Source organism: Argiope bruennichi, chromosome 11 (genome assembly GCF_947563725.1).
Source record: "Argiope bruennichi chromosome 11, qqArgBrue1.1, whole genome shotgun sequence".
NCBI lineage: Eukaryota > Metazoa > Arthropoda > Arachnida > Araneae > Araneidae > Argiope > Argiope bruennichi.
In genome coordinates, this window is record NC_079161.1 from 2,589,547 (window position 1) to 2,609,513 (window position 19,967).

General features: G+C 30.1%; 1 protein-coding gene across 50 annotated transcripts in view; it reads left to right on the forward strand.

Annotated features, from left to right (window-relative positions):
• The window catches only part of LOC129957578 (uncharacterized PE-PGRS family protein PE_PGRS54-like), a 173,601-nt gene that overhangs the window by 15,701 nt on the left and 137,933 nt on the right, over nucleotides 1–19,967 (forward strand). For 42 of the 50 annotated variants that reach the window (XM_056069967.1, XM_056069946.1, XM_056069970.1 and 39 more), the window contains exons 7-17: nucleotides 1,808–1,840; nucleotides 7,577–7,618; nucleotides 8,254–8,298; nucleotides 9,060–9,092; nucleotides 12,573–12,632; nucleotides 13,690–13,743; nucleotides 15,261–15,296; nucleotides 16,107–16,157; nucleotides 16,471–16,524; nucleotides 18,210–18,269; nucleotides 19,115–19,165. In XM_056069967.1, the coding sequence (XP_055925942.1) occupies nucleotides 1,808–1,840; nucleotides 7,577–7,618; nucleotides 8,254–8,298; nucleotides 9,060–9,092; nucleotides 12,573–12,632; nucleotides 13,690–13,743; nucleotides 15,261–15,296; nucleotides 16,107–16,157; nucleotides 16,471–16,524; nucleotides 18,210–18,269; nucleotides 19,115–19,165 (519 nt within the window). The remainder of the gene's footprint in view (nucleotides 1–1,807; nucleotides 1,841–7,576; nucleotides 7,619–8,253; nucleotides 8,299–9,059; nucleotides 9,093–12,572; nucleotides 12,633–13,689; nucleotides 13,744–15,260; nucleotides 15,297–16,106; nucleotides 16,158–16,470; nucleotides 16,525–18,209; nucleotides 18,270–19,114; nucleotides 19,166–19,967) is intronic. The other 8 variants (XM_056069969.1, XM_056069950.1, XM_056069952.1 and 5 more) reach the window with 8 other exon arrangements.

Genomic DNA, 19,967 nt, shown 5'->3' on the forward strand with positions numbered 1-19,967 from the left:
AATCTGCTGAGGATGTATACTGTAAAAAACAATAGAGTGATAAATATTTTTTAACTTCCATTTTATATGAATTTTAGCCAAACACAAAAGTCATTTTGACTTTCACATAAATAAGAACGTTCTATATTTCATGCATTTACTTATTTACTTTTAGCGGGCTTATTTCTTGTGTAAAAATGAAAATCTTGAAGATGAGTTCAGCTACATGAGGTTACCTTTCAACTATTACTTTCGCTAAGTCTCCCGCATCCAAAAAATGAATGAATAATTTATCTTAAGTGAAGTAAGAAAGATTTAAAAAATAGATTCAAAATATTAGAACTTAAGTGTTTTCTTTAACTGTTGCTTTATCCAATGACATCTGAAACAATTTTATTGTAAAGGTATTTCTTTGATGATGCATTGGATGAAAAGCTGTTATAAAAAACGTGCAGACATCTTTAGACGAAGTATAAATTCCTTTACATAATTTTCTACTACCGATATTCTTTTTCTCAAAGGCAATATTCCATGCAAATGGAACTGTGTACTATTTAGTATTTGGAAGAAAATCTTGTGTGCATTTTTATTTTGCTTGCTTTAAACTTGTTAAAGAATTTTTTCGATATTATAAATTAATCATTATGGTTCTACTGTCAAGTTTTCACTAGTTTCTTCATGCACTATTCTTGGGGTTATTAAAGTTTATATTTTTATACTATCTGTCTTGCTTTCAGAAAATTTTATTCAAATAATGGGAATTTTAATTGACTAATAAAAGCGTAATATAAAAACTATTTAAATTTATTAATTTTTTTACTCTTAAATAAGTAACATATTTTTATTATTATAATAAATATGGAATAATGTAAGCAATTAATTGATATTTATTATCTGAAAATATTAGTGTATTTTATTGTTATCAAAACCACACTTGTACGGACTTTCTGAATTAATGACTTCAGCTTAAGTATAAATATTTTGATTTACATATTTTTAAAATTTGGGTTCCAAGATGTAATAACAACCGATTGAAGCATATTCCATAAATAAATCTTCTCTTCTCGTGAAACATTTAATTTGATTTATTATACAAATGAAAAAGGCAAAGTTTTGAAAAAAATAAAGAATATTTTTAATTCCTTATATAAATTCTTATATAATTATATAATACGCAGAGTAAAGGTATTTTTATTGTGGTACTAATAAAGGAGTAAAACGGTTTTACATTATACTCCTTTTAAAGAGCTCATATAAAAAAAAATTAAATCATTCATTAACATTCTAAAAATTAAAACTGTTTTTCGAAAAGTGAAGATTAATACAAAAATCTTAAAATAATGTGGCTCTTATATATCTAAGTAAATTTTAATTTTTTATTGATTTATTTTGTTTAATTTCTTATATTCGTCATTATCTTCCATCTTTCTGCTTTTCATTTCGACCTAGAAATTTCTATTAAAATAAACAACTCTGCGTTTTGGATTACCAATATAAGTAATCCATTGAAAAGAATTTTTTTTATGATTTCTCTTTTTTAGCTTTTGCTAAATTTTATAATAATATAAATATTAAGGAATGCTGCAATTAAGCAATTAGTTGATTATTAAGATCTGAACGTTTCAAAATAAGGTTCATAAATTCCTGAACTGTAGTAAATGATAATTTGGATTAAAACTCTTTAATACCCCGTGTTTATAAACATAATGCATTAAATAAAAGTGACCAGAAAAGATGGTTCGATCTCAGTTCTAAAATGCATAAATTTTAAATAATTTTAATTTTCGTTTAAAGAAACATTCATGAATTTATATTATATATGTTTTAGGTGGTTCAGGTGAAGATTACGATGGATCAGGAGGTAAGCTGATTATTGTCCTATTATATTATATAAGCACAAAGGATATCCCAGCGATTCTCAATCTGTGAGGCGCTCCCCCTCAGGGGGCGCTAGCACACTAGAGGGGTGCGAGAGAATATCCAAGAGGAAATATTATTTAAGAAAACTGATTAACTGATTTGAAGGAAAGCACGCATACACATAGGAAACAAAATACATTTCGACATATTTAATAACGTATTAAAGTAAAACAACTTACTAAATCAAAACTTACTTAATCAAAACATACTAAATTAAAAACAAATTGAACAATTATTAGTGACTTCCTTGGGCCTGTCTTGAAAAGCAAAGTTTTTCGAAGGAAAGCTTAATATTAGAAATAGCCACTCTCAGTTCTGTAACTATATTGAGCCGAGATCTATATTTTGCCTCCAAAGAAGCCACAGCAGAAAATCTAGTTTCACAAAAGTAGGACTTAGAAAATGGTAATAGAATGCGAAATGCCCTTGTTTTTAGAGCAAAAAAAATCATCTTCTACTCTTGCCCAAAATTCAAATAGTGATTTATTACTAAATTGTCTTTTAGTTTTGCCACTTGTCGTGAAGTCTATGATTTTTTTCCCTCATCAATTGAGAGTTCTTCGGGAGTTTTATGAAATGGATCCCTAACCCACTCGTAACTTGCTATCAGTTTGTCGTCAGCAAGAAAATACTTTTTGAAATTCTTTGCCAGCATGGTTAAACGATTTTCAATGGTTACAAAAACAACTTTTACATGTTCTTCTTCAGCCTTGTAAGTTTTAGTACAATCATCCACATTTGAAAACATTGTTAGGTTTTTTTGCTTTAAATTTCTGCTTCAGAATTCCAATTTTCTACAAAACGATCAACTTTATCACTCGTATCCAACATATGAGTATTTGCTCCTTGGAGTTGAAGAAACAAGTTATTTAATTTCTCGAATATATCGACCAAGTAGCTCAATTTCATCACAAATAAACCATTGCGAAAATTCTCGGCCTCCGGTCTGTTTCCTTCTTCTAGGAAAATGGCGATTTCTTCTCTTAATTCATAAACACGTTGCAAAAATTTCTCACATGATAACTATCTTGCCTCACAATAGTAACGCTGAATGTACTGAACTCTTGTCTTTCCAAAGTGCGGAAATGATTTTCGATTTCAGGGGTCTTATTTTTATATAATTTATTACGGTTACAACCGTAGTTAACACAATATTCAGACCAGGATTCATTTCTTTCGAAGCCAAAGCTTCTCTGTGGATCATGCAATGTGTCCAGACGCACTAAGGTGATTTTTGTTTTACAAGTGCTTGTATACCTTGGAATCTTTCGGACATTGGACCGGATTTTAATTTTAATTCGCAGAATTATCTGGATTTGTTGACGTACTCACTATGAAGCATTTCCAAATGTCGTTTAAGTTTATTAGATTTCATGCTTTCTGTAGCCAACATTTTTGAGCAAATGATACACGGGAGCATTTCTTCTTCATTTACTTCAGTACTGGTAAATCCAAAATTTAAGTATTCTTGAGAATATTTTTTGATTTTATTTTCGGAATCACGCTCATCTGTGTACTTTTTGATGCTTGATTATCGTCTAATGCTCGCTTACTTTCGCTTAAAATTTTATCCATGAGTCTGCATAAATCTGCTGCCATGAATATTTAATATGGTGAATTAAATTAACACGAAAACATATATAACATACACATTCACGATAGATTCGATAACGATAGAAAGATCGACTCGAATGAGACTAGCTGGAATTGAAATTTGCGTTATCGAACATTTTCCTTCTTCCTATGAGAAAACTTTTGCTCTATGCATGCTCAAGACGGCATCGGTCGTGTGGATTCCCTTTTACAAATATTACTTATTTTTTTTCTCTTTTGTTTAGTCATGCTTCGGTTTTATTTCTTTTATTATTTGAAAAAATGCATTCCCAGTTTCTAATTTAGTTCACCCCATCTAGGTTAATTTTCATTAACGAATTTTTCTACTTTCATATTCTTTTAACGTTATCTCTCTGTTTGGGTTTCATTTCAAATATAATATTTAAATTTTCCCCGCTTTCATTCGTTTCATCTGTTCACCGCCAGCTTCGCAAAATGCCAGATGTGGTTTCTCGCCAATGTTGGCTCACTTTTACTCTTATTTTGGCAGTCAGTTAAAAATAATTTAAAAACAGAATTCAAAATACTCAATATACATTACTGTTGTATACATTTTATTGTAATCGGTGGGGAGGGGGCGATGAAAATTATGACTGAAAACTGGGCCGCGAATACTGAAAGATTGAGAAACGCTTGGGGTATCCCAAAAAAGAGCTGTTCTTTAGAAATTTCAATATCCACATCATAAATAATGCAGGGTGGTTTCTTCATATTGGGTCTCTTAATATCAATTTTTCTTTTAAGTTGAGGATTTACCTGAATTTCTTGAAGTATTTTTTCTAAACTATTAGCTGAATCCCATTCGACTGCCACACCTCCATTTCTTATTTTTTTAATATTTTTTACTCCCACATTAATTTTACTTGGCAATACTTTTTGACAAAAATGCTTTTATTTTTTCTGAGGATATCTCTTTTTTTGAGGGTAAATTAATGAAACAAATTTAGGATGAAGTTTTTTAAATATTGTTTTAGGCTTGGTTACTATTTTGGCATATGTAGGTGTCTCTTCCGGTTGAGAAGTATCCATATTTTTGGCGTTATTACTATAGATGTCTTGTAAGGTTTCAATTTTGCCATTTAATTTTGAAATTTTCTCCATTTGAGAGATTATAATTTCTACCAATTTATCGAGCTGGCATTTGATTGTATCTTATTTTGCCTTTTTAATTTTGGATTTAGTCTGAGTATTGATGGGTACAACCGTATCTAAGCATGTTAAAGCTATTTGTCCTTCATCCTTATTTATTGTTTTGGAGGCATTAATAACTACAACTGTCTCTTCTATATCCAATATCTCAGATGATTGAGCCATATCTGACTTTATATTCTTAAAAAAGAATTTTATACAGTGATATATTTTAAAGTATTTTTTAAAGAAAACATGAAAACAGTAAGAAAATCGCCAAGCGTTTGTCACGAAAGTGTACAGAAATTCACTTTTTTTACATTAATGTTGGCGTGAGAAAAGCATAAACATTGACATTTATGGGCGATCAAAACAGTTTCTACGGAAAGCTAAAACAGACCGCTAGAAATAAAAGGGAAAAAATTAGTTTAAATTCAGATGAATTTTCAAATACAATCGTCTTTTACCTTTGATCTTTCATTGATAGAGCAGCTTTCACTCAAGGTTGAATTACAAAAAAAAAAAAAAAAAAAAAAAAAAAAAAAGTAAGCGAGGGAGATGTGCGATAGTTTTTTGATTTCAAATGTACATTAAGCCTAACTCAATGAAACTCAATAAAGTAGGGCACCGAAAACAGTTGATAAAATTTCAGGACATTTTTGAAAAACTCGTTCAATTTTCAGAAAAATTCCATAGAATTTAAGATGACTTTTTTCTCTTTAAGAAGATATATTATTTATAGACTTCCAAAGAATATTTGCATGTTTCCGAAAATTGAAAGAGAGCAGCATAAAAGTATTGCTAACAGTAAACAACAGCAGTGAGTATTACTTATGTATATGCATCCGAGTTCATCATTTGTGACATAAAGGCGGGCCTTTTGAATTTATTGGCAAAAATTTACAGGTGTTGAAATGCGAAAGACATGTAATGACAATTAAAACTAACTAACTGAATACGTCGGTTGCCTTTCAGTATACTGTTGGGCAAAAAAAAAAATCTAATCATAATATAAAAAAATTGCAAATGAGGATCATACTTTCGTATGAAAATCGACCTCTGTTTAAAGCGACATCCATATGTCCAAACTACATTTCTCCGAAAAGAAAGATTTTATTTTATTTGAATTATAAAATTCTAGACGTCGGCCGGGAAATTATCATTGTAATTGTTGTAACAATCCATGGACGCCGTGAATCTGCATGGAATCCAGTTTTTAAATTTAAGTATTCTTTTAATTTTCTTTTTTCGCATGTTGGGTTCTGAACCGATTCTAGCATGATGGTTAGTTCAATATAAGACAAGAGGTCAATTACTGCATCATTTATAAAACGCCTCATCTGTTTCATTAAGGATCCTGTAGTTTGTTATCGCTAAACCGCTGTGTAAAGACACTATCTAGGATAATGCTGAGAATTTAGTAAAATACATTTGTATTATTACATAAATAAGACATCATTACGATTATAAAATAAAACTTGGTTAGGGGGTTAAAGGCACCCTAAAAGAAATAGAGGGTGTGGCAGAAAAACCCGGACAAACAAATTTTAATATAACTTGATTAAAAATAAATAAATTAATAAAATATAATAAATAATAATAAGATTAGACATTTATTGATAAATAAATTTAATTGGTTTCAAAGTGGCCGGCTTTTGCAGTGATGCAGAGGTGCAAAAGTTTATTGAAATTTTCAGCACTATGCATGATTAACAAATTTCATTCAGGGGGATTGGATAATGCACTGCTAAACAAATATTTGAATATAATAGATTTTCTGTATTGATTAAATTCGCATTTCTGAAATATATGTTTCCATCTAATTTATGATAAGACCCCGTTAAATTTAAAATTAAGTATACATCGGCAAATTGTGAAAATAGAAACTTGAAATTGCATAGATGAATGTCAGTCAAGCATTTTGCTAATTGGCAATTTTACACTATGGAGGACATATAAATATTTATTTTGTTGACATTTTACGATTAACCCCCACAGAAGTCAAAGAATTTCGCACCTTTTTTAATTAAATATTGGAATTGTAAGTTAAGCCTAGATGCAATATTTAAGGAAACAAAAACGTGATTAACTTTTGCGCATGTACATATATATCATTACAAATATGTATAAATAAAATTATATATGTGTATATATATATATATATATTATTGAGTTCTGAAAACTTCAATTGATTATGACTCATATGATAAATAAAAGTCATGATTTCACAAAACTAAGTAAATGATAAAATTGATTTTTTAAAAATCAAATACCAAAGGTGAAAATAAAACGAGTGCAAAATTAATAATTTATTTTTACCCTTACGGAAGTATTTCGTTTATTTAAATGCTCAATCGGATAATAAGTAATTATGATGTTATTTCAAGGGAAAAAGGCGCTCATCATAAGTCTTTAAAATGAAAGTAATGAAAAATAAATTATTTTAAAATCGTTGCATCCATACACTAAAAAAAGTGGAATTTTTTCTGTTGACAGTTAAGCTCTGCAGTTATTGAAAAGCTGTATTAAAGTAATATAATTTATTAAAATATTGTTTTTAAACCATTGTACATGTAAACGAGAGCGAAAAAAAAAACCGATTACAAACTTTCGCATTTACAATCACGAGAAGTGAAGTAAAAGCATACAGAAATCATTCGAATTGAATTGTGCAACCACTAAAGCAATTATTTGCGATATGAGAATGAAAACATTGGCTGTGTTGCTACACTGATCTATATTACAAAAGGATATGCGAGAAAAAAAAATTCCACCCAAAATTCTGTATTAGCATAAATGAAACGCTAAATAAAAACGTACAGTAAGAAGTATGGTAAAAACGCATTTCTCTTCGACATTTATGTTTATAACAGAAATGTTTCTTTTTCTTTTGAAAGAAATAATTTCGCATTTAACTAATTTTTTTATAATTTAGGTGGTCTAGGTGGATTAGGCGGTGGTTCTGGTGGATCAGGAGGTAATCTAAGTAAATTCATTATAAATTTTAATTCTAAAAACTATACCAGGTCGTTATAAATTATTTCATAAATTAAATAATGATGTGATTTCATTGTTAAAAATTAATACATCTTAATTTTATTAAAGAAAATGCAAAAGAACTTATCAAAGGTTTAGAAAAAGGATGAATTGTTTATTCTTTGTACGAAAATTTTTATTTAAATGTACTCTCTATCAATATAAAAAAAAACAAGTACATTATTATTGCAATGATAGTTAAAGAATAAATGAACTTTCACTTTAAGTTCCAGAAAAGTGCAAATGTTCGATAAACTTTTGACAAATAATTCTCAATATTAATTCATTATTATAAGGAAAACATTAATTGTATTATTTAATCAATAAGATTAAAAAATATTAAAATAACGTATTGTATGTTCTGAAAATAATGTAATTCTGTACTGATGAAGATTATGAGAGAATAAGTGAATATAACTAAACAATCGATTGTAAAATACCATGTGCACAAACATGAAACACTTTTAAACAAAAGCATAGTGAAGACAGAGTAAAATAACGCTTCTCATGTTGCGAATTCAGGTTATTTTCATTTTCCTTTGAAATAAATATTTACTCTTTTTATTCATGTTTTAGGTGGATTACTCAGTGGGTTAGGCGGAGGCTCTAGTGGATCTGGAGGTAATTTTATTTTAATAAAATAGTAACTGAGTAATATAATTAAAAAAATACGATAGCTTATATGATTAATAAAATTGTTCAAAATGCTAAAAATCAAATAAATTTGATTTATTTCCTTTAAGTCAAAGACAAAAGGAGGGATCAACGTTTCAATAAGTTATTAATCTACTAACTTTTATTGATATGAGAATTTTTAAAGTTTAAATGTGCACTTAACTGGATAGTATGTAAAAATAAAAGTGTTTAACTAGGATGGTAATTCAAAGTAAAAAGGGCATTCATTATAAGCCCTGACATGGTAAAAAGTCCATGATGAATTAATGATTTTAAAATCATTTTTTGGTTCTATTACGAAACATATTCTTTTCGTTGAACGTTAAGATCTAAAATTGTCGAAATGCTTCATTGCAATTTTAGAAATGATTAAAATAATTTATTCAAGCATTCAGCATCTTCGAGAAGTTTGAAAATTGTTGCATATGTGGATCAAATTGAAAATTCGGTTATAAAAGTCTATGTTTGCAAACACGCGATAAGTTAAATAAAAGCATACAGAACTGATTACAGCAAAATCTTGTTATAAGTTAAGTAATTATTTGCTAAAACAGATTTGAAAATAAAAAAATAAGATATTTCTAACGACACAATGCCTGTTGGATTTTGCTGAGCAATTACTACAGTGATTACGTACCTTACATAAAGATGTGCGAGGGAAAAAAATAACTAAAAATTCTGTGTTTACCAACGTATTTATCTTTTAGGTGGTAAAGGGGGCAGTTCCGGTGGATCTGGAGGTAATCTGAAAACATTCTTTTAAAATTTTGGAATCTAAAAACTGTAAGAACTTTTTATTACTTGTATAAAAAATAAAATGATCACGAATACCCATTGTTAAAGAAGGGATAAATTAATTTTTTTTAATGAAATAGTAAAAGAATGACCCAGATTTCTGATATTTCCTTTTCATTGTTATCTTATTTAAATGTTCTCTTTACCGAATAAGACATCAAGTAAAAAAACAATTCTTATGATGAAAACAAAAAAGTGCTTTCTCTATGATCTCGAGTAAATGCAATAAAAAAAATTTTAAATTTAAAAAAGTTTTAAAATATTTTTATTGGTGTACATTAATGAGTATGGGTAAACCTGGACGGAAAGATTAAATCGTGTCTTTTTCGGAATTATTTGCTCTTCGTTTGTCGTCTCTTTTGGAGAAAGGAAATTTGCAACAGGAAGACGCGATCGCATCGGGCACTTCAAAGTAGAAGAACAAGTAAAACAGAAAAGGATAAATCTTGGCTATCGATTGACTTTAGGTGCTAGGTTGTAAATAAAGCATAAAAACATTACGGTGACCACAGACAGAGGGTGGGCCTAACGGAAAAGAATGTTGAAAAACATGTGGTAAATTTCGATCCAAAAAATTAAACTTAAGACAAAGTCCAAATGCAGATACAAAAATCTGGAAACGATTGCAAAAGACTAAAACTAATATTCTTCTTTTATGTGCGTATAAGAAAGGAGCGGTCCAACGAACTGCATATTCATGAGTCCGATGAAGTGACCGAAACTGAATTCTAAAAGATCACCAGAAGAGAACTGTTCGTTTGGTTGGGGAAAGTGATGCTGAGGTCGCTGCGGAGAAGCTCTTCATGTTGACATATAATTACATCTTCGTTTCAGATCTTCTTCCGGCGCTCTTCAAGTCGCTTCCAAGTCACCGCGCTAGCTTTTGCAGGTGAAAGGCAGGTGCCAGTGGGCAAGTAGTGAGAGAATACCGTTTACCTAACCTCTCAATGCTTTTCTGTAGCATTTACGTTCAAGCACATGATGAATTTCGGAAATAGATCCTATCCTATGTCGAACTTGATCTCATATTTGTTTGCCACATTATTGTACATTAGACAAAATTTCCGAAGGAGGTCAGGTATTCTTCTTGTTGTAACTATGCCCCCTTCCATTGCTACAAATTGATAGAAAGTTGCATTCGTTCTCTCTTAAAATAACTGAAGTTGCAAATCTCAGCAGTCTCATGACCATAATGATCAAACTATGTGATCATTTGTAAACCATGTGTCCAAGGTGAATTTTTTTTAATGTTTTTCTAGTAAGATTTGAATGGATTGTAAGGTCTTGTAGGTTTATAAAGCGTGTAAAGACTATTTATCCTTTCAAATATGGATTGAATTTATGAGGTGGTTTTCCCATTTCAATGCATGAAGCGTTAGCAGTTCTGCCCGGAAAACTAAGGTCTTGCATACTCGGATGAAGGCAAAATCAGTCACCCAGGGGGAATCGATTTTCAAGTTTTGAAGATTACAGAAATTATTACTTACATTTTCATTTATTTTGGAGCCATCCTTTAAGTTGATGACATCAGTAGACAATTCTGATTTTCGACTCATTTTAAGATTCTTTTTATCAGATCAAATTTAGCCAGAGGAATATTGTTGAATTCATTATATTGTTCAATGTCTACGAGGTTGAATCATGTGCCAAGAAATACACTATGTTTTACAAACAGAGCTGCTTTGATAGATGTCGTATGTTGCTGCGATCTCCTTTGAAGGGGAAGAAGTTTTTTGGGGAATGGAAGAACTGCTGAAAGATTCCAATACAACGACTTGAGACGTTTAAAACTCATTTCCCCGGAAAAAGTCGGCTCATTGCTTTTGCCTCGATGCGAGAGAATAGCGCCCCGCATAGAATCATTCTTTCGATGCCTGAAAATTTCATTTAGTTCCGGAGTGGGTCGGCTGTTGGATTCAATTGCCTCTTGAGTGAGTTACTTTTTTTCTAGGATTTGAATGTGGGCATCCAGTTTACGTTTTAACCAGTTGTGACTGAACGATAACAAAAATATCTCCTTCTGTTATTTGTCTTTCCCATTTTATTACAAAAATGGCAAATTCTTAATGAGAAAATCAGAAGATCTTCCGATGATATTAGTAAAGGCTTTTACATTGTACTCATAGCTCCTAGTCTTTAAAATTCAAAAGTGATGCTTCACTTCAATGTTGAGGTTTTCTGCCGTGGATTCACTGGTTATGCAGACAAAATCGTCCTCCATGCTTTTAGGTGTATTCCTTACGGCCGTTCAGAGCTTTGATTATATAATAATGATAGATGTGAAAATAATAAAATACCGCCATCTGTTATCAGAAAAATTAAAATGCTGTTAATATGAACGGAGTTTATGAGCCATCGTGCATCCGAACAGAAATTGAAAAACCCAATTACAAAATGACATGCACGTTCATATGTAACGCATTAAATAAAAGTAATAATAGTATAACAGTAACGACATATTAGTATTTCCTTGCGATTAGAATTCCATTCAGGTAATTTTATTTTTCGCTTGAAAGAAATATTTATCACTTTCCACTATTTATTTTTAGGTGGCATGGGGGGTTTAGGCGGTGGTTCTGGTGGATCCAGAGGTATTCTGATTCAGTTTTGAGACACAATCATTATTCAATTTTGAGAATTAGCATTTTTGCAATTTTGCATTAGCAATTTTGAGAATAGCATTTCACTGTACACATATGAATAATAATATTTCGTATGTTAAAATATTGAAAATTTAAAAAAAGATAAAGTTTTAATAAATTACCCACTCATTTGATTTTTCTTATACAGGTTTTTGTTTTGTTTAATATGCACTCAACCAGTTAGTAGTCAAAATGAACTATTTATAATAACGATACTAATTCAAAGTATAAAGAAGTTTTAATATACGCCCTGGCAAAGCACACAAAAACGTAAAATGGATTTACAAATTATCTGGAAGACAATTATTATTTTATTAATTACAAAAATTTTCTCTTTATTTAAAATCAAATTCTTAATTTACTGAAGTATTGTGTTGTACTTTTAGAAAGTACTAAAATAACTTATTGAAATACCGTTAACATGAAAAGAGTTTTTCAGCTCTCTTACATATAATGAGAGTGAAATCTCATTTGCAAACTCGAGGCGAATCAAACAAAAGCTATCAAATCAGTTAGAACAGTATCTTCTAAACGATTCAATAAATATTTATTAATTAATATTTTGAAATATTAAAACAAATCATGATAGTATCAACATGCAAATATCAGCATGACCAAAAAAAATGTGTTTAAAAATTGTACGAAATAAAATATTATAAACATTTAATAAAAGCGGCCACTAACACGTGGCAAAACTCACTTCTCTATTATACGAATTTTATAAAGGTAATTTTGCTTTTCGCTTGGAAGAAACATATATGTATTTATATTATTTATATTTAGGTGGCCTCGGTGGCATGGGTGGATTAGGTGGTTTAGATGGTGGTTCAAGTGGATCCGGAGGTAATTTTCTAATAATTTGGCATTTGAAAATTATAAAATCTCTTTATAACACATATGAAAACTACATTGTGTTCCATTATGTATTTTTTATATTTTGTTAAAGGAAATACAAAATTAATGATCAAAACTGTTAATTTAAATGTGCTTGTTAAATAAGAATATTTACAAAGCCAACAGATTAATTATGATAGCAAAAATAGGAAAAATATGCTTTCACTATAGATGGCAGTGAAATAATAAACTTTTTAAAATATTTTTGATATAATTTTATTAGTACGCTGAAGATAAGAAGAAAATTTGTATTCAATATGGAAAAATGAGAATGTCACATTGCATTTTCTAAAAGTATTAAGTCGTCACATGCTATCTACACAAGTACTTATAGTCCGGAATAGTCTGGTTTGTAAGATGTTGGATTCGCATCCCTTGGATTGCGAGTTCGAACCCCTCCAGCCGAAGATTCCTCTTGTATGTGGTGGTTGGTGCACGTAAAACTCTATCGTGACTATGAGGTCGAATCGAGACAATACCACTGTGAGTACTGGTTCAGAGGTGGTCGTTCTCTGATTCAAGTCTAAATTACAACCTGTAGATGAACGAATTGCGTGAATGAAGTCCTTACTGTAAAAAGGGTTGTAACACCTGAGTAGCTAAGTCTTACTCTTGGCCCTAGATAGCGTAACTGAAACAAGAGACGCTCTCTCGGCCTAAAATCGAATCTTATATGTTAATTCCTAACTTCCATTCAGAAATTTCATTTAATAATTCAGATCTAAAAAATCAAATTATTGCAATATATTTTCAGAAAAAATATATAATTAATAAAATGAATAATAAAATTTAAAATATTGTTCATCTAAATGGAGTTTATGAACTACAGTACAAGTGAATGGAACTGAAAGATTACAAAATGACATGCACGCACATATGAAACACGTTAAATAAAAGTATCATGAAACATGGCTCAACCACATTTCTTTACATAAGAATTTCATATCAGTGATTTTAATTTTCGTTTGAAAGAAATATTCATCAATTTCCATTCTTCATGTTTTAGGTGGTATGGGTGGATTACTCGGCGGATTAGGCGGCGGCTCTGGTGGATCCGGAGGTAATCCTCTTATCTATGCGTATTATTTAGTTACGATACCCCAAATCTATAACAATTCATTATAACAAATATGAAAATAATGTTCTAAGATTTCTCTCTACTAGAAGAAGAAGAATTTATTTTCATTTAATAAAATACAAATGAGATACCACAGTTTAATAATACATAAATTTATTGAATTTTCTTCTTCGAAGTTATTATCTATTTGAATAAAGCACAGCATATAAATGAGTAAAATTAACATTTTATACTTAAGGTGCTAATTCAAGATAAAAATTCTCTATATCCACTAATAGGGAGCACAAAAAGGAGTAAAACTGTTAGTAAATGATTTTAGATAATTTATTTACTAAATCGAAGAAACAATTAGAAACTCCAGATAAGTTAAAGAAGACACCAGATCAGTAACTTATAAACAGTTAAGAATTGAAACCGTAATTCGTGGATTTTCGACATCTCAACAGTTGCGTTGTGAGACGGAGCATTGTTTTGATGGAAAAAAATTTCCCTTTTTCAATGTGGCTGTTTAACATCAATTTCTGTGTTGTGCTTGTTAAGTAATTTTGCATGGTATGTTCTGTCAAATGCTTTTTCCTTTTCAAGTAATCTATTGAGATAATTACATGGCTATCCCAGTAAACTGTCGACTCAGCAGAAGAAATAGTCTTTGCCATTTTTCATTAAAATCAACTTTCGGTCCACTGCTTTGATCACATATTTGTTTCTGAGCTGTAACGATGAATCCAGGATTAATCTACATTGATTGATTCATCGCTTCTGAATTGCTCTAACAGAGTGGCAAAAATGATCATTCGGACACGTTTTTTTGTCCAGAAAGAGCAAACGAGACACCCAACATGAAGTCATCTTGTCCATACCGAAAACCTGAAATCAATATGTGGAAAGCACTTTCTTTAGACATGCTCATATCCTTTGTTGTCTCTCTAACCTGAAATATTTGGTGAATTTTAGAGATGTTTTCATAAGTAGTCATTTAAGCCATCCTAATTGTTCATCATCACTCAAAGCCAAGGCTGCCTCGTTAAACTCAGCTGCCAAAACTTCACAGTAGAGAATGATGGCGGAGGGCGCCGATAACCGCTTCCGAACTCTCTTTAACTTGCGAAGATGTTTAAGTAACAATTTGATAGTCACTTTTTTCTATTCTTTAAAAATCCGTCGTATCAACATACAAAAAACCTGAAATAAAACATTTCCAAATAAAGTGGCAAACATTTTTGTTGAGAGTTATCAATGGACGCCAGAACAAATTTCCTTACTTTGGTTGATTCAGACTGCCATCTTCATATCGAGATCGAAAACTTTTCAGAGAGCTCTCGTATGAAATACAATAGATTTGAACAGAATTCAAAGATCGCTTACGAAATTCCATGCATGCAAATGCGCAATGTGTTAATTATTATGTTATGATTACAATTCTTTCTCATACGTATCACATTCATGTAATCTTGATTTTCATCTGAAAGAAATGTTTATCAATCTGCATTATGTTTCAGGTGGCTTAGGCGGATTACTCAACGGCTTAGGCGGTGGTAAATTGTTTTAACTATGTATATTATTTTTTTACGATAGTCAATTTCTGTAACCATTAACTATAACATAGAATATGAAAATGAGCTTTTAAGATTTCTCTTTACTAAAAGATTGATATTTTGGATCAATAGACATAAAATCAAATGCAAAATAATATGCCAAAGCCTTAAAATTAAATACTTTGTTTTCTTACTAGGAGTTTTGATTTTTAAAAAAAATTAAATATGCATTCAACCACAAAAAAAGTCAAAATGAAAACTTTGTAATTAAGATGTGAACACAAAATGAGATGGGTTTTCACTATGAGGCCACCGATGCTGGAAGAGGAAAATAAAGGGTTTCGAAATCATTTTATTTGCATCAGAAACAGACGGGCTCTGTTTTCAGTCTTAATTAAGTTATGAAAATAATGAAATACTGCATTCCTTTTCTTTTGAAAATATTACCATAATTTATTAAAATGTTGTAAGCATGAAAAGAGTTTTGGAGCTATCGTGTATGATAATGAGTAATAAAATATAATAAAAACTTACCGAAACCATTAAAATATTATCTCAGAGTCAACTTCAGTAAATATTTGCAAATCAAAAATGAATAATATTGAAATAAGAATTGCTGCCATCAGATGCCTGTTCAGTTTTACGCGAGGTAATACGAGAGAAAATTTCACTAAAAATTCCATGTTTACAAAATTGAAACCCACTGAAAAAAGTATGCACTAAACACACAATGACTTTGTTCTTCTCTACTCTACGAATTTCTTTCCGTTTGAAAGAGACATACATGTATTTATATTGTTTTTAATTTAGGTGGCCTTGGCGGCTTGGGTGGTTTAGGAAGCGGATCCGGTGGACTTGGAGGTAATTTATGATAACTTTTTTTTTTTATAAGTTAAAAAAACATTTTGTTGTGCATATGAGATATAAAGTTGTCTTTTCAGCATTAAATTTCTTTAAGTTTAAAGGAGTTTAAGTTTAAGTTAAAAAACATTGCATTCAATATTTAGGAAATAATATGATTAAGATATCTCTTTTTATTATCTCAAAACATCAAAGGGTTATTCATCTGAATGGAGTCTATGTGATATATTTCATTTCTACACGAATTATATTCAAGTAATTTAAGTTTTCGCTTGAAAGTAGCATTTATTAACATGCATTTTATATGCTTTAGGTGACCTGAGTGGATTACTCAGTGGTTTTGGCGGTGGTTCTGGTGGATCCGGAGGTAATTTTTTTTTTTATCTATGAGTATAAATTAGCTACAATACCAATAATATGTAAAAAACATATGAAAACATACAATTAACATAAAACATAGGAAAATAAGATTTTACGATTTCTCGCTACTAAATGATTGATTAAAATGACTGTATTTTCTTTAAGTTAAATATAAAATAAGATGCCAATGCTTTTATAATTTATTAATCTGTTTTTATGCAATATTTTTTATTTAACCCTTTCGTGGACTATTTATTTCTCACTTGAATTTCTCGCAGTTTTTTTATGATTTATTAACAATTAAACAATAGCCTTTATTAAATATGTTTTATTTTGATGAATTTTATGTTTACATTTAAATTTTAGGGGTGGAAAGAATACTTCCCAAGAATCATTCACCCTCATAAAGAAAATTAAATTTAATGTTGATTATTTGGCATGAAAGATGAGAAGCATGTTGCAATGCACAAGGGGACATCGCCTTCTGCACACATGTAGCGGGTCCTCTTTTCTTGCCCCTTTCTGCTATATTTCCTACATCGTCTATAGTTAGAAACCATCTTTGGCATATGATTTCCCACACTGGCTAAGAGCACGTCATCTGGAACTACACTCGTCTTTGCTTGGAAGCTAGCAGGACTTCATTTCCTTTTTCTTGAGGAATATCCGTCTATTAGTTCGGAATATTAGATGCTCTAAACTTCTGTTTCTTTGGTTCACTTGCCACAGTATGAAATTATTTATGATGGTAAGATCAATAAGAAAATAAAAGATACGATGCCACCATTTTACATATCTTCTTCCTATTTGGTATCTTTCTTTTCTTTGATTAAAGCGATCAGCCCCTCCCATGACATCGTTATATACAGCGACAGTTTTTGGACACGATACTTCTTCTTTAGTACCATCTGTTTTTGTCCGATTTATAGATGTCATAATCGCTCACTAAACTGAAGAAGGAATTAGTCTTCCCATCATTATAATTGCAAGACCAATGTATTATAATGGGTTTTGCACTTCCCACAGGTATACTTTGTAAGATCATGTGGATTTCTTTCCAAGGTCCACGAAATGATTAATTGTGAACTTAACCAGACAGTATGTAAAATTAACCATTTATAATTACGATGCAATATTAAGTTAAGATGGGTTTTCTTTGTAAGTCTTGGTAGAATGTATCAATAAATCGAAAAGAAAAATGAATGATTTTAAAAATTCTATTTGAGTATTTTTTTTTCTTTTCATTTGTATTGAATCTCTAAAAATATTGAAATACTGCATCGCATTTTTTGAAAATACTAAAATCATTTATTAATATACTGTGCAATGAAAACGAGTTTTCTTTACTATCGTACATGTGAATGAGAATGAAAAATGAATTGAAAATAGACCAATTAAATAAAATCCCACATATACCATTAGAACAGGAGAAGAGTATCTTTTAACCAATTCAGTAATTATTTGCTTGTTAAGATCTGAAGAAGTACTAATGTCAGTATATTTGAGCCTTTTACATCAGGATGTGCGAAAAAAAATATAAAAAAATACATGTTTATAAATATGAAACACATTAAATAAAAGCATGCTGTGAATATGTAGCTAAACTCACGTCTTTGTTGTAAGAATTTCATAATTGCAATTTTGCATTTCATTTTGAAGAAACATAGATGTAATTGTATTACTTATATTTAGGTGGCCTCGGTGGCTTGGGTGGATTAGGTGGCTTAGGCGGCGGCTCCAGTGGACCCGGAGGTAAATGGAATGCATTCATTTAAAAAAATTGTTCATTATAGCGCATATGATAAATAAATTTATAAATTTTTCATTCTAAAAACATTATGAATTTTTTAAATGAAATGAAATGGATGTTCAGAGACTTATAAAAAATTAAAATATATTGTTTACTGCATATAAGAAGATTTTTATTCTTATGGCCCATTAAAGAATAATATTTATGATGTTAGTTTTTTACTTATAATGAAAGATTATACAGTTAAAAGGTCCTTTCGCTACATGCTATTGAAAATGGCTCTAAAATAATTTTATTGGCTTTTAACATAATTTTGTTAGTACACTGAAGTAAAGAAATTTGTATTCGGTATGTGAGATGTGACAATTTTAAAATACAGCATTGCATTTACTGAAAAGATGAATTCGTCTTCAGAAGTCGCCAACAAGCGCTTATAGGTGCATATCTTAAGACCATTCAAAATTTGATTCAATAATTCAGATTTAAATATATCAAAATATCGCAATATATTTTCAGAAAATGCAGATGCTTAATAAAATAAATAAGAAAATTTAAAATATTGTTCATCTAAATGGAGTTTATGAACTACTGTACAAGTAAATGGAACTGCAAGAACGATTACAAAGAACGATGAATATCTCGTTTTACATGAGTATGTAAGAAGCAAAAATCAATAAAAAAATTCCATGTTTACAAACAGGAAACACATTAAGTAAAAGTATGCTGTAAACATGTAGCAAAACTCATTTCTTTACTAATGAATTTCTCACTTAATAAATTTCGTAAATGTAATTTTGCGTTCCTATTGGAAAAAATATATATATGTAATTATATTGTTTATATTTAGGTGGCCTTGGTGGATTAGGTGGTTTAGGAGGCGGTTCCAGTGGATCAGGAGGTAACTGGTGTAATTTTTTTTTATAATTTTGGTTCATAAATATATAACTGTTCTATATAACATTTATGACAAATAAAACTATGAGGTGTTTCTATTGTTAAATCATATTAATTTTCATTTTATAAAAAAATGCAAAGGAAATGTTCAAAGCTTAATAAAAACTATTAATTTAGTTCCTTGTCCAGTATAAAAAGATTTCGGTTTGAATGTGCGCGCTAACCGGATACTAGGCAAATCCAGTAGTTAAGGCATAAAAGTACTTTCACTTATATATTCCCCAGTAATAGCATTTATTTTGAAGTAATTTTTAAATAATTCATTAATTTTAATAATGATAATTATATTATAATGAGAAATATAAATTCATTCTCAATATTTGAGATATAATATAGTTAAAATTTCTCTTTGTACTTTAGGGATGTATTAAAATATTTTTTACCTGAACGGAAATCACGTAGTCTCCATATTTTCCAACCTAACAAAGACAAGAAATTTTACCTCCAAAATTACTTTTATTTTCCAACATAGTCTTCTTGTAAATCTATAAAATTTCCCGGCGATTCTCCCATCTTTTTAAATTGTCTAAATAATATGTTGAATCGTTCTCTGCAGAATATTTATTAACGAAATTCCTTACCTTTTCATTTAAAGAAAGTATTTGTCTTCTGCATGCTTTTTTCAGCTGGGGAAACAAAAAGCTTGAAGTCAGGTCTGGCAAGTAGTGTAGATGATCAAGAATTGAAACCGCAGTTCGTGGATTTCCGCCATCTCAAAAGGGGCTTCATGAGAAGAAAAATTGAGT